At 45.7% G+C, this 26,833-nt stretch overlaps 2 protein-coding genes and 1 long non-coding RNA gene across 6 annotated transcripts in view; all 3 read left to right on the forward strand.

Annotated features, from left to right (window-relative positions):
- SEPHS1 (selenophosphate synthetase 1) overlaps positions 1-5,422 on the forward strand; it is a 25,226-nt gene extending 19,804 nt beyond the window's left edge. For all 4 annotated transcript variants that reach the window (XM_057422500.1, XM_057422499.1, XM_057422501.1 and 1 more), the window contains exon 9: positions 4,064-5,422. In XM_057422500.1, coding sequence (XP_057278483.1) covers positions 4,064-4,278 — 215 coding nt within the window. In that variant the 3' untranslated portion in view covers positions 4,279-5,422. The remainder of the gene's footprint in view (positions 1-4,063) is intronic.
- A 1,005-nt stretch (positions 5,423-6,427) lies between these two features.
- Positions 6,428-11,026, forward strand: LOC130606290 (uncharacterized). Its single transcript, XR_008973934.1, has 3 exons — positions 6,428-6,622; positions 7,670-7,810; positions 9,319-11,026. It is a non-coding gene; the product is annotated as an uncharacterized LOC130606290 (long non-coding RNA).
- Positions 11,027-14,384: 3,358 nt separating this feature from the next.
- Positions 14,385-26,710, forward strand: PHYH (phytanoyl-CoA 2-hydroxylase). The gene is made up of 9 exons (XM_057422506.1): positions 14,385-14,498; positions 17,389-17,444; positions 17,976-18,086; positions 18,205-18,370; positions 19,022-19,103; positions 20,852-21,030; positions 21,749-21,898; positions 23,538-23,669; positions 25,727-26,710. The coding sequence occupies exons 1-9, from the start codon at positions 14,412-14,414 to the stop codon at positions 25,778-25,780; spliced, it is 1,017 nt and encodes a 338-aa protein (XP_057278489.1). The 5' UTR covers positions 14,385-14,411; the 3' UTR covers positions 25,781-26,710.
- The last annotated feature ends 123 nt before the right edge of the window (positions 26,711-26,833 follow it).

Raw genomic sequence — 26,833 nt, forward strand, 5'->3', positions numbered from 1 at the left:
GAGCACTAGTAGCATTTGGTATTGGTTGCAAGGAGTCCAAAACATAGCATGGGCACAGATCTGGGATTGCAAGATGCTCTTTCAGACGAGTGGCTGTGGCAGAGGTTTGTATGGGAATGGTTATGGAATGCTGCAGTCTTCAGAGCTGCCTGTCTTGCACCCTGGGGATATCCAGTTCTGTCCTTCCACTGAAGGAATATAAAGCAGCGCGGATGTCCGCACTGCTGGCAGAGTACTTGGAAGTGGAAAACAGCTGACTTGGAATTTCTTCTGGGACTGAGCAGGAAGTGTCTTTGAAGTGCTGACAGGTTTCAACATAGATGCTGATGGGAAAACCAGGACATATCTGGTCATTTGTGAACTTTGGGTGCCTCAAACATGTATATTTGATTTCATCACAGCGCTGCATTTCTCGCATTAGAGGTGGCTGGAGGGATTTGTTACAGGGCTGTGTCTGCCAAGTGTTAGAAAGATCCATAGCCACGTGGATGCAATAGCTCTGCTCTGAAAGCTCTGTAAGTGCATTCCCATAGGCTTTCAGCTTATGCTGGATAGCCTGACACATTGCAGCAATGTGTGTTAGTTTGGGCACAGTGTGCTGGGATGGCTCCTTAGCACTCAGACCTGGGCTGTTAACACACTTCATGTCCTGGGATTGATTTACATGAAGCATCTGCCTTGCTGTGCCTGTATACTCAGTTGTGAGGATGCCTTCTGGGGGAGCTGCTCAGGGCTACTCATACCACAGTACACATACACTCTTTCGCTATTGGCTTAAACTTCCAGAAATGCTGTCTGTGGCTTCTTCATCTGGGAACAGATGTTTTTCAGCAGTGGGAAGGCAATGAGAAATTTACTGGAAAACAGTTTGGATATTAAGACTCTTGTGTGGTTTTTTTTTCAGTGCACATTTGTTGGGCACCTGTTGACAAAAGTCAGTGTTGGAAGGATCTATGATGTGATCTGTTCCATCCTCCAGGCACTCTTGCTTATGGTGTATTTTCTTCAGATTGCCATTTTACATGATTTTACACTCTCTTTTAGGTAACTCTCTGGCAATAGCTAAAGCTGCAGTCAGGCAGTTTGTTTCAGAAGAATTAGTTCTGTGTATTAGACTGGCTATTTGCAGAAACAAGTTAGAGTTACTGTGTGGGGTATTTATACATGTGTGTATTTTTGTCAGTCCTGATAACTTCGGAAGCTGTTGAATGGTGTCAGCCACCTTTTTTAGTGTAGTAGAAGTATCTCAGCAACTTAGTGTTTGTGCCGACTTTGTGGAAACAGGCAGATGGGTAGAAAAGAAGGGCTGTGGTAGTGCCTGACAAGAGGCAAGGAATTATCTCATCCTTTCATAAGTCACTTTGGGAGGAAGCCATTAGTAGGAGCAAGGACAACTTGGTTTCAATTGTCTGTTCTGCTTTTGAAGTCTTCAGTGTCCACTTCCCTGCTTGCAAAACAGCTGTTAAAACAGCAATGTTCAAAACCTCTTACCCAAAAATAAACCTTCATTTTTAAAAGTAAGGTAAATGAGGGCAGACACCAAGTACCTGCATCCTTCCAGCCCCCAACAGCAACATGCAGCCAACTCTCAAATTGCCACAGCCATTCGTGTATTCAGTCTGCAGCTCATGTGCTTTGTCTTCAGCAGTGGCTGATGCAGACCTTAGAAACGTGGCACCGTGAACTGCTGCTTGCTTCAGTGCAAGTGACACTGGGGATTCATTTTCTACAGGCAACAACTTAAACTCCCTGGGGGTTTGACCTTGCACCGGTGAAGACTTCTTGTGGTTGTCCAGGGGACAAAACCCAGAGCAGCTGGGAACACCGGTAACATAGGCTAGACTACTTAGTGCAATACCTTAAGGACTTACCCAAAGGGTTAAAGAGACTGGTCAATTTAGCAGAAAATAATTAGAATCCCTACATACAGGAATCCTGTTGCCCACTGAGAGTAGCCCACAGCCTTTAATAAGGGTTATTGACCAAGCTGTGGGATGCAGTCAGTGGGTGGGAAGTGATTCTTGATTGGAAACTAGGATTTTGTGCATTTTTTCTGACCTTGCCAAAGAATGCTAACTGGGTATGTGTACAAGTGATGCAAATTAGCAGGAAAAGCGTGTGTGGTGAAAAGATAATGGAGTGAAGGTTACTCTTGTACTCTTCCTTATTTCCTTTTTCACCATACTTCTGTTTCTGTCTTCTGGCTAGTTAGCACATTCTCTGCACTACCACTTGTAAACCTCTTTCCTGACTCGTACCATGACATAAGTTTATCTTCAATTTGATTTAGAGCCTTCCATGGCAGTGGTACATAATTCCTTTGCAATCAGTTTGTGTCTTGCATCTGGAGTAGCTTAAACATTGTCTTCCAAGAGAGAGGCATTTTTTTCTGGTTGGAACACCCATTTGCTTCATATAGAACCTGAAAAACAACTGTCACAGCTCCACACATCCTCATATACAATTCTCATTTCAGTAATTGCTTCTTCCTCACAGTCTCTTTAGTCACTACGAGAGGACTGTTTGCTTGGAAAAGCAAAATAAAGGTGCCCAAGGTGATGATAAGCTGTCCAGGGGCCACAGAGGAGGAGGTGGCACCCAGCTTAGGGTGGCTGGCTCAGTAGGTGCCCTTTCACCCCCAGGGTTGGCTCAGAGCTGATGGCACCGTTTATGCTGCTGGCTGATGCCCATCTGCCCTTTGCCCCGACCAGAAGACTTGGGGTCAAATAACTCCTTAAGAGTAAGCAAGGTTCAGCGTGTGCCCAAATTCCTGTTTGTGTAAATGTTCTCTCTTGTCCAAGTTCTTCTATGTTTTCCAATGGGAGAAGATAGTTTAACATCCCTTACAAGAGGCTACTGTGTGTCAGAATATAGCATAGTGTATAGACATGAGCTGTGCAGTGCTTTGAGCTTTAATCAGAATTACAGACTGGTTTGGGTTGGAAGGGACCTTAAAGCTCATCCAGTTCAAACCCTCTGCCACGGGCAGGGACACCTTCCACTAGAGCAAGTTGCTCCAAGCCTCTGTGTCCAACCTGTCCTTGAACACTGCCAGGGATGGGGCAGCCACAGCTTCTCTTGGCAACCTTTACCAGTGCCTCACCACCCTCACAGGAAGACCTTCCTAAGATCTAATCTGAATCTCCCTTCTTTCAGTTCAAATTAAACTCTAATTAAGCATCTGCAGATGAGATCACTGCTCTGGGTTGCAGTGCTTCACATGTTTGCAACATAGCATAAATGTGAAAAAGGGATAGAGAAAAGCAGGATTCTCTTGTAATAAAGGGCAGCACCAAAACACCTAATGATGTGGTCAGAGCCTCCTGCAAGTCTGTGCCAGAGCTGCCAGTGAAACTCATTCTAGTAAATGCACTTGCCAATCTGCCTTTTTCAGTGCTCTTGGTTTTGGAATAGAAGCATTGTTAGGTTTAACAACTGAATGGGGAGCTTGCTCCCTGATTATTGTGCTGCTTCTGAAAAACAGTAGGAAATCAAATATTATTCAGCTGTCTCGGAGGAAAAAATCTCATGGGAAATGCTAAAAAAGGTTAGAAAACTCTGAAACAAAGGGGTCAAAAGGGAGCTCTGGATCAAGCCTGTGTTTCATTTTCTGCTTCTTGCCTTCTCTGATACTAGTCCCTACTCTGCTGAATAGTTTCACTGTGGACAAGAGGATTGCTTGCAGAATCAGCTGCTACCAGTATGTGCTTATAGGTGTCTGAAGATGACCTTTACCCAAAACGCTTCTGTGCAGAAGCGCTTTGCAGTCCTCTGTTGGAAGTTCACAATGCTGATGTTGTTTCAGTATGTCATTTGTTGGCATCAGTAGGGTGTCCTTTTGCCAACATCTTTTGTGCGTGTTTGGCTTCACTTACATAGCCACTAAAAGTGAATCCAGGCACAAACCTCTTTCTGTAAAGCAGGAGCTCAGACTTCCACCATTGTCTTTTCTTGGAGTTTGACAGATTGAAGTCACCAGGTGCTTGTCAAAAGAGGGATCTGGCAGGTCAAGGTTAAAATGCTTTGCAATCAGACCACTTAATGCTCTTTTTTACCTTCACAGGAGGCCTCCTCATCTGTTTACCACGAGAACAGGCAGCACGTTTCTGTGCAGAGATCAAGTCCCCAAAGTACGGCGAAGGCCACCAAGCATGGATCATTGGCATCGTAGAGAAGGGCAACCGCACGGCGCGGATCATTGACAAGCCTCGGATCATCGAAGTTGCGCCTCAGGTGGCCACTCAGAACGTGAATCCCACGCCCGGTGCCACCTCTTAATGTAGATGAAATGGCTGTTTTGTTTTTAAATAGATCTATTCCTTTATCATCCTACAATTTAAAGAACTGTAAAGAGAAAACTTGTTGTGTCTGCACATCTGGTGGCCTTCGGTCAGTTTATGAGTGGATACAATTAATGAAATAAAATCCATTGCCTTTTTTTCCTGTTACATTAACTGAAGATGCACCTAATCTTGAGGCAGCTTCTGAGTTGAGAATTATATTGTTATCCAATACTGTTGATTCATTTTGAATCTTTAGACACTTATCTCTTGCCGCATAGGCTCTTTTTAAAGGTGCTTTCACGTAGCACAGACATTACCAGTAGTAGTGTCAAATAGCAGTTTGTGTCCTTTCATTATATGTATATTTATCATAAGTCTAATTTTGATGCCTTGAGTGATATTCCAGAAAGGCAATAAATTGAGAAGTGACACCATGGGTATACCCAGTAGAAAGAAGGTTGCATGATTACATTCAATCTTTGATTTTTATTTCTATTTCTTTTGGGTTTTGTTGGTGGTGTTCCTTAAGGTTTAGTCTTACCAAGAACATCCACAACCCTGGACATTGCTTGGTAGTGCACTCTCTTTAAACCAGCAAGTGCTGACTTTGCATGGATAGCACTTCAGAGTAGAAGGAGTCAATTTCTAACTTTATTATTTGTAGACCTGACAATATTTACTGTATTATCAATGATTTTTTTCTTTCTTGAGAGTATGGAAAAAATAATTCTTTCTTTCTTTTGCAATGTGATTGGATGTGCTATAGTGCAACAAAGGTTTTTGCAGACCAAAAGGAGGTTCCTGTATAATATTCATTTACAAGTCGCTATATAAATAACTACACAAATAATTTTTAAATATAATCAAACTAAAATAAACCTCTGTTCTGTGGATGGTAGTGTTTAATACATTTTATATTTTGTATAGTGATTACCAGCCTTCTTTTTTTTTTTGTTCTTCCTTTAAAATCAGCAGCTGTTTAGTATAATTCCTTAGTATTATTTTGTTCTTTGCTCAGATACATTTTTCTGCACGCTTTTTGTGATCTGTGTTTAAAATCTACATTGCCAACATTGCAGCTTGGACTTCAGCTTGTTATTCAAAATAAATATTTAATTTTTTTTATTGCTCTTGTAGAAGTGCATCAACTTTTTTGCTTCCTACCTGAATGACAGACTGGAAAGAGGAGAGCTCCTCAGGGGGTTTATTTGATTGCAAGTGTAATTATATTGATAGTTGTTCTTTCTCCTTTGATCACGTCTGCAAGCTGTGATGGCCAGTGGTAATCTGGAGTATCTCCCTCCTGCATACCAGAGCTGGGGACAAGCAGGTTATTTCCAAGTATACTATCTATTTGGTTAGCACAAAGCATGCGGTGGTTCTGAATTGTTTCTTCTGCCAGACAAGGGGTTGAGAGTAGCCCTGGGAGTGGAAATGATGCTGAAACCCAGCTTTCCCCAACAGCAAGAGGATCTTAGATAATGGTTACTGGTACCAGCAAGAGTTACAAGGGCTTCTGTCTGTGAAAAGTGAGTCACTAGAGATGAGCCAGTCCAGACATTGAGCAAGGTTCCCAGCTCCAGTCTTGCTCCTGTGACAACTGGCAAACATGGCTCATCTCTCTTCCACTAGTTGTGTTCTCAGCAGGTATCCCTTGCAAAACTAGATTTCATTTTATTCTTCCCCTACTTTGTGAGTAGCCTAAACCACACAGAGCCTCGTGCTCCTGAAGAAGACAACTTCCCAAAACCTCAAAGCCGTAACTGAGTTTTTGGCTTTGCTTTGGAGAAAGTTTTTTCACAGCAGTTCTGAAAATAAAGCCTCACAAACCAGTTGTCTGTGCAAAAGATACTGATTTTAATACCTTTTTTCTCCCATTTTTGAAGTGTGTTCTGTATCATGATACGAAATAGTGGAGCTGGCTTCTGTTTGTTTTCTTTGTGGTCAAGATTGCTAGTACACAGGTCATTTTATTAGTTTAAAAAAGCAAAACAGTTGGGTACTTACGTGTGAAAGTGCTTGTTACAAACCTGTTGTATTTTAAACTGGTGCTAGCTGCAAGTTCACCCTCAGCAGAAAATCATACTAGTTGGTGGATATTGGTGTTTTTCTCATGCTTAGTTTATCACCCAGGTGTGAAACCAACACTGCTCCTTCCCCAGATGGGCCTTGATTAGTGGAAGGTTCATCGCTGGGAGGAAGGAAGGCTGCATTTTCAACAAGGTGAAATGAAATTCACAGCCTTGGCACCAACCTTTCTAGCAGGAGCTGTTTGGACTTCCAGAGGAACACTTCCATTTGCAGTGGCTGGAGTCAGCCATGAGCAAAACCCCTCTCAGGTGAGCGGATGGTGGAAGCCTCTCCTGATGTTTCCTGATGACTGGAATTTACATCCCAAAGTGCTTCCTGGCTTGGCAGGCTGGTGATAATTGAGTTGGGAAGCCCTGTTAGCATCACATCAGCTGTTCAGGAGTGTGGTCATTTGTATAAGCGATTTATGATTTGTTTTGCTAAGTAAGAGTTGTAGATAAAGCATAAACTGTAGGAAGGCACAGTTTGGGCTAGCAGGTCCAAAGTTGTGTATCTTTAAATTGAGACAAGGAGGCACAAAAGCACAAAATGTAATCAGTTCTAAGCAATGTTAAGTGTGATGGCTTTGTAATGGAAAATAACTGCGGTGCTTGCAGGCAGTTGACATCGTTTCAGGTCCCTAGGACCTTAGTACAAAAGGTGTACAGAAAAGCAGAATAGAAAAACAGGATTTGGGGATGGGGAATATCTGGGACTAGCAGATGTCCAGGGTGGGCACCATTAAACTAACTCATAAGTAAAAGGACAGGATGATTGCTATGTTTGGGGTGTTAATAAACCCATTAAGCTGGTGTAAGCACCTATCAGGGAGTATCCGGGACTAGCAGATGTCCAGGATGAGTGCAGTTAAACTAACTGATAAGTAGAAGGACAGGGTGATTGCTATGTCTGTAATATTAATTAAGCTGGTTATGAACATTGTTGAGAAAAACGACCCTTAAAGACCACCATCACGTTTCTGTATGCATGCCGGAAACTTTGGAAAATGATGTAATATGCTCAGTGACCATATAAGGATGACCTGTATAGCAATTCGGGGACGCACGTTAGGAGGAGCTATCCCCCGTGTCTCCCGGCGCCGCAATAAAGAATACCTGCTTGTCAACTTGAAACTCTGTTGGCGAGTTTGTCCCTGGAGTTTTCTCCGAATCAAAGTGTGGATCTTAAAGATCTCCTTTTAAACAGTTATTTAAGATTCTGGCATCAAAAAGCCATAACAAAGCAGCAGAGAAGAGTTGTTTGACCTCTCTTCAGTCATTGACATAAATGTCATGTACTGTTGTTTGCTCACACAGGTACCTCTGCATGCACCAGCTTCTATCCCTCAGTATGAGGAGACTGCTTGCAAAACTGCATCGAAGTTGTGAGGAGAGTGGAGATTAAAGACTTTTAACAATTGGAATATCCACCAGCCTAATCAACAAGTTTAATAAGTAGTAGATGTTCTTGAAAAGCCGGTATCTGTTCTAATGTGATCTAGTTGAAGATGTCCCTGCCCACTGAACGGGTGGGGGGGCGTGTTTGGACTTGAAGGTCTCTTCCAACCCAAACATGATTCGAATATGGTGGTTTCCTCAGCCTTTTGCTTCCCCCCTTGCATCAGGAAGGAATAACACTTTATCTGTGGCAGTATATAAAGTCCAAGGAGTTTTAGCCTTTCCTTTTTAGATGTTATTTTGAGCTCATGTTTGGCTACAAATTCAGGACTGACCTTTTTCTTCTTAATGATACAAAAACTACTGTGAATGCTGCAATGAGAGGGCAGCAAACCTGAGTGGGTGAGGGGGGGACAGATGGGCACCGTGGCCAACCTGTGCTGTACTGATTTGTTACTGAATGTCTGGTAAACAGGCTGGAAGAGACCTTGGCGTGCATCTGCACGCTGACCACAGGATGTGATTGGGAATCTCTGTGGCTGGTGCTTGAAGAGGAGAAAGGTAACAAAATACCTTCTTACTTGGCTTTTGGACAGGAATTTTCCCAAGGCTGGTGGTCAGGAGGGGGAATACCTAAAGGGGGCCTATGAGAAACCTGGAGAGGGACTTTTTGCAAGGGCAGGTAGTGACAAGACAAGGGGGAATGGCTTTATACTGAAAGAGAGGAGACTTAAATTAGATATTAAGAAGCAGCTCTTCCCTGTGAGGTTGGTGAGGGGCTGGCACAGGGTGCCCAGAGAAGCTGTGGCTGCCCCATCCCTGGCAGTGTTCAAGGCCAGGTTGGACACTGGGGCTTGGAGCAAGCTGCTCTAGTGGAAGGTGTCCCTGCCAGTGGCAGGGGGGTGCAACTGGATGAGCTTTAAGGTCCCTTCCAGTCCAAACCAGTCTGTAATTCTATGAGAAAGGAATCCCTTCTGGGAGCCTCAGGACCTCAACAAAGCAACATCTCTGTGAAGGAGGCTTCCACACATTAGGTATCTAAGCTGGAATTGCAAGACCAAACCACTAAGGAAAAACTTGGGTATTTTTAAGCTTTTGATGCTCAGAGCTGGCTATGATGGCTCCAGCCATCTCTGGCACTTGTGAAGCTGTCTGTGTCCATAGGAGTATGTTGGACCCACAGATCAGAGGTGAGGGACCACTGTAGCCCTAAGACCCCATTTCCCATGCTGGGGAGAGGGAAGCCAGGTTGCAGCATCTCAGGAGCTGCACAGGGGTTGCCCAAACCCTGAGATTCAGGAGAGGCCAGGAGCCAGAGGTAGGACTTTGCTTTCGTGAAAGGCAGTGCTGCTCGACTTGTCTCTCAACACATCATGTATCCTCTGCTTGCAGTGTCTCAACTGGCTTTAATCAGGCTTGCTCTGCTTCCAGCAGCAGCATTTAAACTTCAGCACAGGCTTTGCTGCTCCAGACATATTTAAGCTAATGCTGATATTACAACCACTGCTGTTTTGTGCCTTTTCTTGCAATGTTGACATATTTGCTGTTGTGTCTTTCTAAGGCACGAGAAAGCTGCTGCCCCACATCTCCAACCATCAGAGAAGGCAAAATCATAACAACAGAAGAATGCTCTTGAGACTCCCAAGGTAAAAATAGATTTGTCTTCAGATGCACGTTCCCTATGTAGTAGGTCACCTGGGGGATGCTCCTACCACCGTAACTGAACTCACAGAACAATTTGACTTAGAACAGATGTCTTGCAGTCTCCTGGTCCAAAGCAGGGACAATCCTGAAGTGAAATTAGGTTGCTCAGGCCTGTGTGCTGTCAGGCTTTGAATACCTCCAAAGACAGGGATTTCAGTCTCTCTGAACCCCTTGTTTCAATGCTGGCCTTCCCATTCCTGCAGGATTTATATCTAACAGGGTATTTTCTTACTGCAGTTTGTGCCCATTGTCTCTCAATTTTGCTGTAAGCTTTCAAGAAGACTGTGGCTATCTTCTCTGTTTCTCCCCATCAGCTACTAGCAGGTAGCTGTAGGATCTCCCTGGAGCCTCCTCTTCAAGCTGAGCTATTTTCTCAGCCTTTCCTTGAGTACCATGTGCTTCAGCCCCCTCATTTTAGTGGCTCTCCACTGAACTCACTCTAGGATGTCAGCGTCTGTGCTGGGGAGCCCCAAACTAGACCAGATGTAATTGCACAAACTGCCTTATAGGAGGGAAGAACCACTTCCCTTGACACTGTGGCCACACTCTTGTCCATGCAGCCCAACACACAGCCAGCCCTTTTCCTCACAAGCACACACCACTTGCTCATTTTCAACTTGTCCATCGAGTACTTTCTTGCAAAACAGCTTTGGAGGCAGGCAGGACCCAGCTTGTCCTGCAGCACAGAGGTGTTCCATGCCAGGTAAAGCACTCTGCTGAACTTCCAGGGGGTTCTGCTGAGGTCCCTCCAGCCATCAGGATGGCTCCCCCAGCTTCCTGAGGATTCATTCTTGTCCAGGTCAGTAACAGAGATGTAAACCAGCATCAGTTCTGCTACTGAATGCTGAGAGATGCAACTAGTAACCAAGTGCACTTCATACTGCTCATCACAGCCCTTTCTGTCCCAAGAAGTCTTCCCAAGGTCAAGATGCAGGCTGCTTGTTGCTCTACTCTAATCCACAGTCATTCCATCACAGAAGGTGAGGAGACTGGCCAGGCCCAATTTGCTTTGGTAAATCTGTGCTGGCTGTTCCAAATCACGTTGTCCTTGGTAAACATAGACACAGTAAATCCAGGAGGGTTTACTGGACTGTCTTCTAGGAGACAGGTTGAGAAAGATCCTTCTTTTACCCCCCTTGTGAAAACAGGTATGATATTTGCCTCTTCCCAGTCATTAGAAACCTTTCCTGGTACCAGGGAAGACAGAGCAGCTTTGCAGTCACGTTGCCTCCTACAGATAAAGCCCACATGGTCCCATGGGCTTGAGAATGCCCAGCCTGCTTCAGTGGTCTCTAGCTTAGTCTGCTGTAGTGTGGGTGATGCTCTGTGGCCCCAAATCCTACTGCTCAGCACAGGGAAGCCAAATAACAGACCAGGCCAGCACAGCCCAAGGCAGAGAAGCCATCGAGACCATTGACCTTTTCCATGTCCTTTGTCCCGACATCCCCCTATTTTGTTCTTCATTGTGTCTGCACTTTCCTTTGCCTCTTCTTAGCTGCTAATGTATCTGTAGAAGTCCTTGAATCTTCTGGTGATGAGAAGTGAACCTGTGCATTGGTGGTGGATTTTGTTGTTATTGTCTCATCTACATCTGTTTTTGCTGGCATCTGAGTTGAAAAAGCTAATTTTGCTGGGTTGGAGCAGCTGCCACTTCCCACCACAGTAAATTAAGCTTTCCAAAGGCCTCATCTTTGGAATTACAGTTCCGATCATAATGTGGGTTTTAACAGTCAATTGAGATGCTTATTAAATTATAACACTGTGCATTAGGACCATTCCTGTACTGCTGGAGAAATCTCAATCATTTAGGTTTTATTAGTTTTGTGATTTAATGAACAGAAAACATTAAAAGCCAAATGCAAAACAGCTGTATAAAAACGTTCCATAAAATTCAGGAAACCAACAGACATAGCTGTAAAAGTACTTTGCAGAGGCACAGCCCCTCTTCAATGCCATTAATTTTAATAAAAGGATGAATGCCACCATCAGTTTTCATAATGAAGAAAATCTCTCCCTTGTTTCTTTTCCTAGGTTCATGAGATTCAGTCTGTACTTGAGTGAAGCTTACCAATGGACTGGAAAAATTGCTCTGGACTGGTTTGGGTCCGCATGCTTCTCTGTTTAGAGTACATGGCTACACCACGACGAGCCGTCGTGCTGCTGATGCTACCGTGTGGTTCTTAGCGCTGCAGCCTTGAGTGATGCCAGCAAGACCTGACATCAGTCTTTTATTGTATTGAAGTCTGATCATGGTCTTTATGAGTGTGAGGGCACCATAATCACCCACTTCTCCACGCCAAGGTGGAGGAGGTATCCTGTATTATTTAGCAGTTTGATGTGACACGGTGGTCCAGTGACACTGCACAAGCCAGTATTACCAGGTCTTACCAGCAGTATTATCAAGATTACCAGAGCAGCAGTAAGTAAAAAGGAATAATTGTATTCAGTGCACAGATTAGCTTTTTGAGGTTGCTCTTGTTGGAAAATTTATATATATGTCTATGTAAATATGTATTATGTATGTATAAAAAGCATCTTAGTTCTCAAACTCCTAAATCAAGACAGCAGAGTCACTAAGCACTTCTTATTTATTTTTCCCAGGTATCAAAGACACCTTTGCATAAGATGCTGTCAAACATGTACCAGTGGAAGAAATATCTACATTGCAAACAGGTCGGTGTCAGAACTGGTGTGTGTAACATTGTTCTGCTTTATCTTTTGAATGGAAATCTCACCTGGCTTTTGAAACAGATGAAGATTTATTGAGGTTTCTCTTTCAGTTTGGATTGTGAAGCCAATTGCAGCATATATCTGAATTACAAAGAGACCTTTCAGTGCAGTTCTAATTAGGACTTTGGTAATAAAACTTGTTCTGGTTGCTCTCCCCTCACTTGCATTTGACTTGACTTTTAATAACTTTGTTTACCTGTAACTAAGAGTTTTCCTATAGCTCTGGAGTCAAAGGTCTGATTTCGTTGGCAATAAAGGGCTGGTCCTGCCACTGCTGCTACTTCTGAGTACACAGAATGGTTTTGAGAGGTTTTTGTCTGGGTTCCTTACCTTGTTTGTCCCACTCTTGTGAACAGACCATGTTTTGTTGTAGCCCCCAAGGATGAGACTCCACTGAGCACACACGGAACTGCTGCCTATGGGAGCCATAAATATGGACGTACCCCGGTCCAGGCAGCTGCCACAAATAGAGTAGGTAAACCTGCTCTGGTACATCTTTACTTAAATCATTGGGAGTTTTGCTGCTGAGTTTTAAAGGAAATCAGCTTTTAAGATACAGGTTAAGTTCAGAAGCACTTCCTATCCATGCCTTGGCTTCTGTTTATCTGTAGCACCAACACAAAGCTTAGTATATTGACAGCTGACATCAACATGTCGCCTTGGGTTCCAGAAAAACCTGCTGCAAAATGCAGTTAAGCTTCCTGAAGTATCTGTGATGTAAAGATCTAGTGTACACCCTGTAATCATCAGACTGCCTGGAGCAACAGGGGATTTGCTCTTTGTGGTGCATCTTTGGGAGCAGGGCCTGGCTGGATCACTCAGGAGCAAGCAGTTTATGAACAAACCATGAGGATCTATGTGCATATACTGGGTTGGCAAAATAATGCAGATTCTCAGCATAACTCACCTCCAGTCCTAATGCTGCTCTCTAGCTTATTATAGGGTATTTGTTACTGGATTTGCTGCCCTCAGTTTACCACTAGTCTCTCATCCAGATCCCCAACTTCTCCATCTCCTGGGAGAGCGCCTGCAAGGCTGGATGTGGAGCAGGCAGCACAATGTCTTCTTCCCACCTTCACCTTCCTCAGAGCTGTTACCTCTGTCCCCACCTCCCTGCTCTGTCCTGCTCAGAGATGAATCCCCTTGGCCAGGACAGCAGATTCCATCAGGGAATACCTGATCTTCAGCAGCATCTGCTTTGCACAGGGCTGGAGGGGATGAATGACCATCACACCAATGGCACAAGCCAGCCTGAACCATGACACAGGGGGCCTGAAGTCCACTTTGCAGAAGGTGTGAGGCTCTGTGGTGCAGCAGCAAGAGGGAGACATGCAGAGATGATGCAAACCATTTTCGTAACTGTGCTGCAGGCCCTGGAGCTGTGTTCAGTTCCTTAATATCCTTCTCTTCACGTGTCAGTCAATGCACTCATGGAGTTAATTAAAGCAGATGAGAGTGTGCTAAGGACAGTGTATGCTGAATACACTTGTAAGTGTATTCCAGCTTCAGAGGAATACCAAGCCGCTATAAAGTTTGTTCTTTCCAGTGCCTGTTTGTAGCTCCCCATTTTTTATGCTGCTTCCCATTCTCCTTACACCAGGTTTTCCACCCCTGAGTGTTTTTTTTTTCTTCCTCCCCAGTGCACTGTGACTCCTGAGTCCTTTTGCTCCTTCTCTTCTCACTGGAAAGCACCAGAGCTGTCCCAGAAGGCTGGACAGAAATGCCACCCAGCACAACACCCTGTATGTGGATTTAATTCCTGATCTCCATCAGTGCAAAACACACTCTGCCACCCTATCAGGGTGACAGCGGGGCCATAAAGAACGCCCCAAAGTGATTAATGGAGGGATGAGGCAAGCTCTGACAGTCTCCTTAGAGACAGGAGATAAAGAGATACGGGATGTGAGCCTCAGCCGTGCCCTGTGCTCATGGGAGCGCCTTCCCACAGGCCGGATGGAAGTGCCCCACCACAGGCACTGCTGTCAGAGAGGGGGAACCCCCGGGTAGGGGCTGGGCGGTGCTAGGCCATGCTCTGAGCCTTCCCCACGTAGCCCCAGCCTCCGCCTGCCCTCCCGGCCGCAACCCCGCCGGCCTCCCGTGGAGCTCTGAGCATGCGCAGCTGCCGGCGCATGTGCAGCAGGGGCTAAAGGCGCCGACGGGGCTCTGCTGCTGCCCGGCTGCGCTCCTAAGGTGAGGCTGGGCACCGGGCTGGGGCAGCCCCGGCGCGATGGAACGGGTCCGGAGGCGGTCGGCGGCTCGGCTGGATGCCATCCTCCGGCACCTCAACCCGCGGGTGGGAGCAGCCCCTGCTCCTGTATCCTTTATGATGTGGGAGCGGGGCGGGGGCATGGTGGGCCTGTGGCGGTCAGGGCTGTACGTCCGCAGCCCCAGTGACTCCCAGCGCCTTGCCTGTGTGTGCGGGGAGGGGTTCTATGGTGGTGTGTCCTTCAAGGACAGCCTGCCTGGGAAGGAGGCGCCACTTATCCCTACGGTTATAGGGTGGTGACTTGCGGGGGGGGGGCATGTCCCACACAGCCTCTCAGCAAGCAGGGATGCACTAGGGCAGCGCTTCCCCATCACCCCTGACAGGTGCTTTGGGTTCAGCACCTATCCCACCCCAAAAACCTCTTTGTCTCTGACCTTCAGCCCTGCAACCGGCTGGGTGCTGGGAATTGCATCTGATGAACCACCCGTGGCACATATCTGCCAGCACGGAGCAGGGGGGTTTCCTGCAGAGGATTCTTCTGGAGGTTTGGGGGTGATAGACTCTGCAAGGCTTAGCAGCTGAACAGCAAGCCTCAGCCTCTGTTGGGAGGTACGGACTCGACTGGTAGCCCAGCAGCAGGAGAAACATCAGGGTTTGCTTTGTGAGTGGGAAATGGGGTGGAAGTGTTGGAGACTGGCAGCTTTATGATAGACCACAGAAAGGAAACCAGGGCAGAAACAAGTTTTCATGTTGATCTGTCCCATGTGTCCACAAGTTAAATAAGGGCTGTGTGCGGGTGGTGTTTTTAAAGTTATTGCCTTAAATGTTGCTTTTTTAAAACATAAAAAATGTTTAAATGCTGCTGATTCTCAGTGAGAGCTGAGTGCTGACAAGTTTCATCTGAATTACACTAAATTGGCAAAAAGGATGGGATCAAACAGGATGTAGGAGTCTTCAGATCTATTGAAAACTAAGAAGACGGATGGCAGTGACTCACACTGCTGTAAGGCAAAGGTGCAAGTGGGAGCATAACATCGGAAATAAATGAAGGAAAATGTTATGGTTTAACCCCAGCTGGGAACTAAGTTCCAGACAGCCTTGTTGTAAAGAAGGAGAGGCACTGCCCAAGGTGTTTTGGCTTTAAATCCAGCTGCAGTGGTCCTGATGTAAAGAGATTTGGACAAAAACAGAACTAAGCTGGGCTGGAGCAAGAAAGGCATGTGGATAAAGTAAATGGCAGAATCTAATAATATGTTTATTTGATATAACTTAAACAGGGGAAGTTTAGATTGGATATAAGGAGGAAGCTCTTTACTGTGAGGGTGGTGAGGCACTGGAATGGGTTGCCTCATGAAACTGTGAATGCTCCATGCCTGGTGGTGTTCAAGGCCAGGTTGGACAGAGCCTTGGGTGACATGGTTTAGTGTGAGGTGTCCCTGCCCATGGCAGGGGGGTTGGAACTGGATGATCTTAAAGTCCTTTCCAACCTTAACTATTCTATGATTCTGTGATACATGTTACATCAGGGCACTGATTTTGTCTTTACCAAAATGAGCTACCAGAGATGGCAGCTGCTTCCCAGTCTGTGTACCTCTTGTTTTCAGTTGTCCAAGCAACCCAGACTTATCCTTTGAGTGTTGTAAGATGGCAAGAGCAAAAACAGTGAGAGGAAGAGGTGCTGCAAAGCCCAGGAGGAAGGTGTTCAATGGAGCCCAGCTCTTCGTGGGGGGGATTGTCTGTTATATCCCTCTTTGAGGAAATGGAGGTTGAACCACAGCTGGGGTTCAGCCAGTGCCTGTGTCTCCATCTGCTGCCTGTGGACGTTTAGGAGTCTGAATCCCATGAGTCCCATGCCAGGCCAGAAGTTCCTTCTGCACTGAAATTGGACCTGAAATACGGTGTGTGGAGCAGCAGTGCCCTCAGTTGGGGAATCCCTTGCTTTGGGACTCGCTGTGGTGGTTTCCACCTTGTCTCACCATGTCCTCTTCCTTCCCACTCTCTTCCATCTAGTTGTCAGCAGTTTTTCCTCCCTCTAGCTCATCATTTTTGCTACACGTGTTGTGTTTCTTCTCCCACTGTGTGTGACTCCGGACCAGCCAACATTTAAGCTTCCTGGGGTAGGAACCACAGACGCAACTGTTGTGATGAAACCTATTCCAGAAGCATGCCTGATTTATGGCACGTTTAAAAGGTAGTGGTAAGCAGTAGAGGAAAGTCTTTGGTTTACATAAAACCCGAAGCACAGGGGTCTCCAAACATGTGCATGCCTGAAGATGCTCTTTTTTGTCCTTGTACCTGAGTGATGCTTCAACCCCATGCACAAACCTCTTGTGAGGCTCCATTAACAAGTGGGATTTAATTGCTCTGTCAAGGAGAACACCTCTCTTTGCATAGGAGAACACAATTGTGTGTATTTAAAACCTATTGAAATTAATTGAGGGGGATGACAAGCCCATAGCTCTCCTCTTGGTGCTGTCCATGTCAAGTCTGGGAGGGACCTAATCTCTGCAGTAAGTGAAGAGAAGGTGAGGTTTTGCACCACCCCATAGGAATTTGAAGTTCCAAGTTCACCCCATGTGGCTTCTGGCTCTGATTTTAGGAGGGCAGAGGCAGGCAGTGCAGGTTTTGGGTAGGTCTGGCTGCTCTCTGGAGCATAGGGAGGTGAACTGGGCAAGTAAACATCTCCACTGAGCATCTCATTGGGTGTCTTGACATTCTGAGTGATGAATCAAGGCATGTGGAGTACTCTGGAGTCTCAGGCATTTTATACTGACTTTTCTTTATGTGGGGACAAGACTTCTATACTGTTACTTTATGCTTCTCTGCCAGACCTGCTACTCCAAAGGTGGGAAAGACTGTTAGAAGCAAAATAGACAAGAGCATGAATTGCATGTCCAGCACAGCACTCATCTTAACGCACTGCAGGATTCAGGATGCATGTGTAGCTGTTTTTCTGCTCCGTAGTGCTTGAATATATATTCCTTAATTTCCATCCCAGACAAGCGTTCCTACTTCAGCCCAAGTGAGTGCAGTTACTGAACCAGGGAGGTTTTGGTAAGATGAATCTTTTTTCGTAGAGATTAAAAAGAAATACGACCTGTAGAACTCAATCCTTTTTTCCATGCCAGCACATGTGTTGATCACCAGACATTGTGTAGTCTTTTGTATCTTGCAAGGGTATAATCTCCTTTGTTTAATAAAGAAGCTCAACCATTCGTCTTGAAAATGTCTGCATGGACAGTGTGACTCCAGAGGCTGTTCCCATGTGCTTCAGAATCTCTGTTGAGAGTAAAGGCTGCTGAGGACCGAGCCCAGCTTTGGGAGGGTGCACAGGGGATGCTTTGAATCCTGTCGCAGACATGGCGGGAGGCTTTGTGCAGAGATGCTGCACAGCCATGGACACACCATGCTAGAGCATGGGGAATGCTACAGGCCTGAAGAGCTGAGGTCGACATGGAGATGTGAAGAATTTCCCACTGATTCTCCCCAGCAGCTTCTAATCCCCCACGTCACCATCTTCCTGCCAGGTCTCACCAACGTTGCTCCTGTTCTGCCCTACTAATGTGTTTCTCCTCTGTGTCTCAGCTATACCCTGGACAATGATGTCCTCACCACAGAGCAGAGGCAGTTCTATGAAGACAGTGGGTATCTGCTCATTAAGAAGCTCGTTTCTGATGAAGACATTGAGCGCTTCAGGTATGGGGTACTCACTGAAGGCACTGCGGGTTCCTGAGTGCAGCAGCATCCGGAGGGAGCTCTGGGAATCTGAAAGAAGCTGGACTCTCCCGTCATGGACATTCCCTCTGCTTTGCAGGAAGGAGTTCATGAGGATTTGTAGAAGGGAGGTGAATCCACCAGGAGCTATGATTATGAAAGATGAGTCCTTGAGATCCCAGTATGGTCAGTCTGAAAAAGTGGTTAATAAAGTGCAGGACTTCCAGGAGGATGAAGAGTTGTTCAGATACTGTACTCTGCCAGAGGTAACACTAAAAAGTAACCACAAAAAGGGGGATGATGGTGGAAGAGCCTATATGGATGTATCTATGTTCTAATGCCAGTGTGAAGAAGCTGATTTTTGGTTCCGCTAAAGCTATATCCTTTATCCCTTAGAGCCCCTTTATGTCACTCCTAAGGAAGGAATATCATTCCATCTTTTAAGAGTGTTCTGCATGAGCATGGCATGGATGGACTTTGGTCAGGGCATATGTAAAGCAGTGCTCCTCAGTTCATACGTTGCGGAGACAGTCAGGAATGTGAGAGCCCAAACCATGCTGGTCTATGGACAGAACAGCGGCGCTTTCTGAATGTCTTTTATCCAGGCAGCTCACCGGCTCTCTGGGCAGGTCCAGCTTTGCAGCCAATGCTCATGTTATGGCAGACAGCCACAGTAGCTTTGTGGAAGTATGACCCTCCCCATCTCTTCAAGCCCCCACCCAGCAGCCTGCTGCACCATCTCCTACCACCATGCCCATTTATGTGCTATGCCTGATTCTGCCTCCTGTCCTGCATCCCCCTATCCCAACCTCCTCCTGTACCCTAGTAAACATCCAGGTCCCAGTGCTTCCTGAGCAATCTTTCCTCTTGTCTTCATGCTTCTAATATCTATATTCTTAATGTATTCTTCCCTGTAGGTCCTCAAATATGTTGAGTGCTTCACAGGACCAAACATCATGGCAATGCACACCATGCTGATAAATAAACTTCCAGATTCTGGTAAGGAAAACTTGGATAAGAGGAAAATAGAGATACTACTGTGCTGTCTACCCAGCTAAGATTTAACTTAGTGGTTTAGAAAAGCTGTTTGAAAAAATAAGTGAGACAAATCAAAACCAAGTAACTGAATATTTATGAAGCCACTTTGTTAACTGTTTTCTTTTGACCATGGCTAAATGCGATGAAGTGTCTTGTCTTTCAATGTTTAGTGGATGTTTGCCGAAGATGGTGGTTGTCTTGGATGTCTTTAAACACTCACATGTTCAAAGTGAGCAAGCAAGCTCTCTGTTGTTCTTTATGTAAGCACAGCTGGCTCAGGGTTTAAAACATGGCGTGGTTTTAAGCTTATGAACTTATTATCATTAACTTTTCATTAACATTTTCAAATGTGTTGAAAATGAGAGCTCCTGTGGACCTTGGTGAATAGAGATAACTACAGAGATCATCCATTGCTTGGAGTTTGTATGCTCCTGATCTCACTGACAGTGGGTGCAAGCTCAGCACTTCGATAGGAAGATACCTGAATAGGTGCCAAACAAAGGAACTTGAAGCCAAGCTCGTGCTGCTGAAAACAGATCATCATTCGTGCAGGGGTGGTGGGCAGGGAGAGGACGAGAACTGGACTGACCATGTTACAGTTCTTCAAATGAGCTTTAACTCTGCATAAGCTGCTTTGGTTTAGCAAAATTGAGACCTGAGCCTCAGGTTATTACTTTTAAGGTGTTTCTTCTCATGTGTGCAGCTTCTGAGCAGGTACATAACACTTGAGTTATTGAAACACTGACTTGTTCACGTCATCTCCACTTGGCATCTTAAATGCCTCACAGAAAGCTGTCATTTTGGCTTGGAAATTCAACAAAAGACTGTGGATTTTTAACGTAAAAACAAAAAATTAATGGACAAGAGAAGGGAAGCTGCTCTGTATTTGCAAGGTCTCCATGCAGTATCTTTGAGGAGTACTTTAGGAGAGGTGCAGATCTCAGGAGAGTTTTTGAGGCAAGTAAGGCCAGTGGAAACATCCTCACTATATCTATTTGAGCAGCAAACTCAATGGCAAAATAAATAATAGCTATAAAAGGCTGTTTTGGTGTGGATGATGTTTCCATTTCCATAGAGGGAAAAGAAGTAACAGAAAGACTTTCACAAGTATTTATGCTTGTTTAGACTTTAGGGAACAAAGCCTCTAGAGCAAAGGCTAATGGATTGCTGATAGACTGTCTGGGGAGGCTGCAGTCCATAAATTGAGATTTATTTTCTTAAATGAAGGCTAAATAAATATGTGTTGGGTGCAGCAAAGACTGGGCTGGTGCCGCTTGCAACACAGCCATAGATCAAGTGACTGCAGACAGCAACGGCTCTTTGGAAGTCCTTGTGCTGGAAAGGTTTGTGCAATGCTGTGCTGGTTAAAGTCCACATAGCTGGGGAGCAGCCAAAGGGAATGGTGAAAACTTGGCAGGGGGTGGCAATGATGGCCAGCAAAAGGAGTCTTCTGTGGGATCATGCAGCCTTCTGGTATTCACTGTGTCCTCATTGCTGTCCCAAGAGCTGCTACCGTGCTCCTTGTCCTTAGGATAGGTTTAAGCTAACCCATTTGGCTTCCATGGTGTACTGGTGTAGACCCTGAGTACATAAAATCTCTCCAATGTCAAGCAGCAGCTTCTTAGGACACATTACAACAATGGTTTTAATGGGAAGGAAAAGGCTGTGTCATGTTTGATGAGGTTAAAGGTTTTGAACCTGTGTTGCAGATAAACAGACTTTTCTCCACCCTATGCATCAGGACTTGCACTACTTCCCCTTCCGGCCCGCGGCCCGCATCGTGTGCTCCTGGACCGCCATGGAGAGGGCAGACCAGAGCAATGGCTGCCTGGTCGTGCAGCCAGGGACACATAAGATGCCCCTGAAGCCTCATGGCTATCCAAAGCAGGTAGAGCAGCACAGGGGGCTTGGGGAAGGTGTGCATGAGGGGATGGGAGAGCTCACCCTGGAGGGGTGATGGTCAAAGCTGGGGTTTTCAGTGATGGATCCTCTTTATGCAAACACTGACTTGAAGCTTTGGGTGTGAGTTGCTTGGCTGGCATCGCTCCATGTAACCTGGGTAGATTTGCATCTGCTCCCACCTTTGTGTGTGTCACGGCATAATGGCATAGACACACAAGTCTGAGGACTCTGTCCTCCTGTGAACTGCTGCCTGGTAGCGTGTGCATGATCCTAAAGAGGAGAAATTGGGTAGTGAACAACTGGATGCAATTACATACAAGGCAGCATCTTGATTCTTTGCAGCTATTCTATGATTCTACGATCTTCCTCCTAAGAATGGGTGTTTCCTGAGCTGGCCTGGTGTTGGTGATGATTATACTGGAAGCAGAAGGCTGGAGCCCAGCGGTGGCATCAGGTCACACTTAAGGGATTCTTCTCTGTTCTCTCCAGCCAAGAAATGCTCTTAGTTGCCTGAATCCAGCTTCAGAACATAGAGAAGTTGTTGCTGTAGCTCAGGCTTGAAGTAGGAAGACTTGTAAACAAGTTGGCAGGCTCTTAGGTGGGCACTGCCCTGAGGAAGGCAGAACAGTGGCTACCCCTTGCACTGAGAACTGGCACTCACTGTGATCTTAACTGAGTGATTTCAACTCAGCCTTCTTTTCTAGGGTGCAGGCAACAAACTTTTCCATGGGCTGCTTGATGAGGATGAGAAGATTCCCAGGGTTCACCTTGTCATGGAGAAGGGAGACACGGTGTTCTTCCACCCCCTGCTCATCCATGGCTCCGGGATAAACAAGACAACAGGTTTCCGAAAGGTAGGAAAACATCTCGATAGAACTCAGGATATTTCTGATTTTTAATAAGCTCATGAGTATGTGGATAATTTTCAGATGAGTTTTTATCTTACTGATACACTTTTACACACTCTATGTTTAAACATCTTTGTCTTTTGGGATAAGCACATGCTGCGGTGCTGCTTGAGAAAAACAGGACAGGAGTAGAAATTGGATGTAGAATCGGTGTTTGAAGCCTGGCTGCCTATATTTGCTTTTCCAATAGTTCCCTTTTAGTTGTCCCAAATATCAGAACTTCTCTGACTTTATTCCCCCTGCCTGCTTGGTATCTCCTCTCTGGATAGTAGGACCCTCCATCATCCAATATATAATACTGATTTATATGATAACACAATCCATTTTCCTATTTAAGATTTGATCCCACACCATCTATTTATATTACATCATGATCATTTAACTGAAACAGGCAAAAGTGCCCTCCTTTGGAGGCCAGATCCTTCATCAGAAGTGGATTCATCCAGGCACGTTAGGGAAGTGTAGCCTCTACTGCAGCCACTAGTAACAATGCAGACATTTCCCCCAAAACCCCAGAACTGCAGCATGGGCTGCTCTATTTTTTGGTTTTGCCTGGATTGACTGCTTAGACGGCCCATTCCTTTAGCTCCTGTAGAAGTTTGCTGGTGTGGAATTCCTTCCTTCTGCAATACTGCAAGCAGAGAGAGCATCAGGTACAGAGTCTCATCTGCTGGCTCTTTCCCGGCCAGTGGAGCAATAGTCCTCTTTAATATCCTGCAGAAACACAAGAGCTTCCTTGTAACTGTGCCAGATCCCAGCATTTGTCTGTTTTTGGGGCAAATCAGTGACTATCCTGGAGCTCTCTGAGCCAGGTTATGGTCCAGCTCCCTCTGAGGTCTGGCATGATCTCACCTGCAGCTGGCACAGCTCATGTAATGAGAGCTTTTCCAGTGGGGCATTTCTATTTATTTCCTCTGGACTCTGCTTAAGCAAGAGCTGATTGCAAAATGAAGTGGTTGATGTGATTGTCTGGGTGCAGAAAGTAAGCACTCTCACTGGGCACACACAGGTCTGCTCCAGCCCTGACTCTGGTTGCTGATACTCGCAGAATCCCAGACTGCTTTGGGTTGGAAGGGACCTTAAAGCTCACCCAGTTCCAAGCCCCTGCCATGGGCCGGGACACCTTCCACTAGAGCAGGTTGCTCCAAGCCCTGTCCAACCTGGCCTTGAACACTGCCAGGGATGGGGCAGCTGCAGCTTCTCTGGGCACCCTGTGTCAGTGCCTCAACACCCTCACAGGGAAAATCTTCTGCCTGATACCTAATCTCAATCTCCCCTTTGTCAATTTAAAGCCATTCCCCCATGTCCTATCAGTGCACACCCTTGGATCAAGTAGTGCAGTTCATGCTGGAGGAATGTTTGGGAGAGAAGGAAAGGAAGAAGAGCATGTCAGTAGGCGGGATTATTTCCTAACAAGAGTATTTCTCCAAGGGAAAACCCTCAGGAGAGTAGGAGTGCTCAGAAAGGAGGAATTCGCTGACATGATAAGGGGTGAGGTGTCCATGACCTGGGATGCATGAGGTTTGCTTCCACCAGTCATTCACAACTGATGTGGTATTGAGTGATGCCCAGTTTTCTCACACAGAGCATAAGCTGCCACTTCGCCAGCTCCGAGTGCTACTACATTGATGTCAAGAACACAACCCAAGAGCACCTGGAGAAAGAGCTGGCAGAAATGGTTCGCAAGAAGTACAACATGACTTCTGCGGAACTCAGGGTAAGACTTGGCTTTATGTTTTTTAGGTCCATTCCCTTTCCTAAGGGAGAATCCCTTGTGTGACAGATTTGTGCTTTTTACTATGCCCACTTTGCACATCAAGCTGTTTGATGCAGAGGGGTTTGGCAGAACTAAAGACCTGATGTTCACAGGATAACCAGTAGGCTTTCTGGAGGCCTTTCTGCTCATAAGGCTGCTTCTCACTATGATGGAGAAGTGGCCTTGCTCTCTGGGCAGCTCCTTCACATCCGTTGAGCTCTAGAAGTTCCTCCTCCAGCTCTGTTTGTCACAGTGGGGTTTATGAGCATGCCTGGATCCCTTCCAGTACTGGCTGAGCTGGTGGAGTTGAGATCAGCACTTTGTTATGTGGCTGAGACTGATGTTGCAGCATAAGCGAGGAGGAGCTGCAGACCGCTCTTGTGACGGCTTAGCTCTGATGCTCCTCAGGTGCCCTTCTTAGAGCATTGGAGGGGGTCTGGCTTTCTCCCTGTACAATGGGGTGGGCTAAAATGGCAAGGCAGGAATAGGGTGAAGTCCATGCAAGCTTTGCCCTTCACTGCATCTCCTTGTTCACAGTTGTCTGAACCAGTGCTCCTTGCAATTGTATTTGGACTGCATGATGTAAATAGGAAGATGTGGTCATCTCTTGCCCTGAAATTTCAAGTATAAGAAGGTGCAATAAACTCAGTGCTCATCCACAGCTTCTATGGCCACAGTTCTTAGAGTTTCCCTTCCAAATGGCAGATTTTCCCTTTAAATCAAGTAGCCACACCTGACTGCAATAGCAGACCAGATTTGTTTGGTTAAACATCTCCCGTCAGTTTACACTGAAGTCTACAGCAGGTATGTTGGCAGCAGCATACATCTGCCTCAAAAGAAAACTAAATGTGGGGTAATGGACTTGTGGTGAAAAACTGAAACCACTGTGTGAAATGGAGAGCAAAGCTCAATTCTTCCGGGATTTGGCGACTGAAAGAACACTAAACTTTGTTACTGGAGGGGAAATGTGCTGAATTTCTTCATCCACAGCTGTTCCCAAACACAGGCACAGCTGGGGTCGAGGCAGTGAAGTCTGGAAGTGATAGGCAGTGATTTTCCTTTTGAATGTACATATTTTACAGCTATTCCAATATCAAGAGCATTGTGGAGGAGACTCTCCTTTGGGGATTGTTGTGTTTTGTTTTCCCCATGCTGTGCCTGGGTCTGATGGGGTGTCCAGCTGTGTTTTGCAATCCTGTTCTTACACATTGTCTGCAAAGTTACAGCTTGCTTGGCTTTGGATTCCTGGAGCTATTTGGGTATGCAGTGAAACTCAAAGTGAACGCAGTGAGGCTCTTGCCTTCTCATGAGTAGAAATGCCATTGTGCCCATTCAAACCTCAGATGAGTCTGTGTTCATGTAGCTTTAACCTTTTCACCACAGGTGGAGCTTTTTTCCAGAGGATTGCTCCATAGCTCTTACATTTCACCTTCAAAAGGCTAATGATAAGAAGTAATCCTCACCCAGAGAAACTGAGGTAGCAGCTTGCCCAACGTTTATCACCGTGAAGCAAATAGCAGTGGTTTCTGCTTTACAGCAGTGCCTGCCCAGCACCTGACTTCTAGCTGAGGACTTGCATTCATACCCATTACTTGGTTCCTGCTGCACAAGGACTATCACTTGCTCATGGGCAGCAGTATGCAAGATGTAGTCAGTTGGGAGCTTTTCTGACCACCCAAAGGCACACAGGGAAGGCTCTGTGACTTCTGCAAGGGTGATGTTCTTTGTGCTGCTCATGTTTCCTCTTCTGACCCCCTCCAGCATTGAACCATGGACATCTTGTCATCCAACAGCCTTGCAAACAAGCTCTTTGGAGTGGAGATTGCACCTCTTCCTTACTGTGTTTTTGTTCTTGATATTTAGGATTTGGAATGCTATTCAGTGAACGTTCTGGTGTGTTTCTATGGATAGGCAGCTGTATCTATATATATCTATTTCCATGTCTGTACACTGGAATCCTGGTCATTGTTTCTGCTGGCCCTTAAGATTTTCTGCTTTGTCCCATTTTTGTTTTAAAGGATATTTGGAACATCCGAGCACGGCTTGTGCAAGGGGAAAGAATTAATCTGTAGAACAACCCCTGAAGAGCAGGATGGAAACCATGGGCCTGAGAATGAGCTTCTCTGATCGGAGGGTGCAGACCTTGCCTGTGCTTTGTTGACCTCTGGATTGGTAACTTAGCCAAAAGCTGCATCAGGAAATCATTGTATGCTAATATGAAGTAATTGCACTGAGGTTGAAGAACTGATGTCAAGGGAAACTAACCTAGAAAACTGGATTGCTGTATCTTAGAAAATCAAAGAATTAAGGTCTTGAAATAGCACCTTGATTTCCTTGATGTGTTTATTCTTGTTTTTAGAAGTTTCTCACTGACACCCCTGTGTAATGATGCTAGATTAACATAAGATTTTATGCAAGAATTTCCAACTTCCTTTTCTATGCAAAAGAAAGAAAACGAATCAGTTTCATACAAGCCCTCGGTATGAGCTCACATGGGAAGGTATTGGTACAGCTGATGGACATGGGCATATTTGTACCAGCAGAATCAACCGTGTAAGGAACTGGATAAAAGGGAAGCAGCAACCACTCACATAGAAAAATGGGATTGATGGGCTGGAGCTTGGTTGCTGGTAGGGTTCCTCAAATGTGACCTGGTGTTGGCATTGCCAACTGCCAATTGCAGTGCTGGCACAAGTGAAGAATGTGACTGACAGGGTCGGGAGTTACTGGAAGAGCAAACCAGCCTCTTGTTAGCCTTACAATGGATGGCAAGCTGTGGAAATGAGGGGGGAGTCCTTTGAGCCTGGGAGGAGGTGCCTTTTGGTGCTGCCAGGTTGTGGAGGTGGTTGTATGCTGCTCAGGATGCACTGGATTTGGGGTGGGGTAATGCACACTGACGTGATCCTCTCACCTTTTACAATGTTTTTTCTTGCTTTCTGAAAGATTCTTTTGCTTTCAGAATCTGTTTTCTGAAATACAGATTAAATCAGAGCAAACCTTGATCCAGGGCTGTATTGTGTCGTTTCTGCTGCTCAGTGGGTATGTCATTGAATACCCCAGTGCAAAATGTAAGCCCTCATCTCTTTTACACTACCCCTCCTGCCTGAAGAAGGTGCCAAAACAGC

The sequence above is a fragment of the Pezoporus wallicus genome, unplaced genomic scaffold, assembly GCF_028554395.1.
Source record: "Pezoporus wallicus isolate ANWC-B61680 ecotype Strahan unplaced genomic scaffold, APGP_CSIRO_Pwel_v1 contig_3058, whole genome shotgun sequence".
In the NCBI taxonomy this organism is placed as follows: Eukaryota; Metazoa; Chordata; class Aves; order Psittaciformes; family Psittacidae; genus Pezoporus; species Pezoporus wallicus.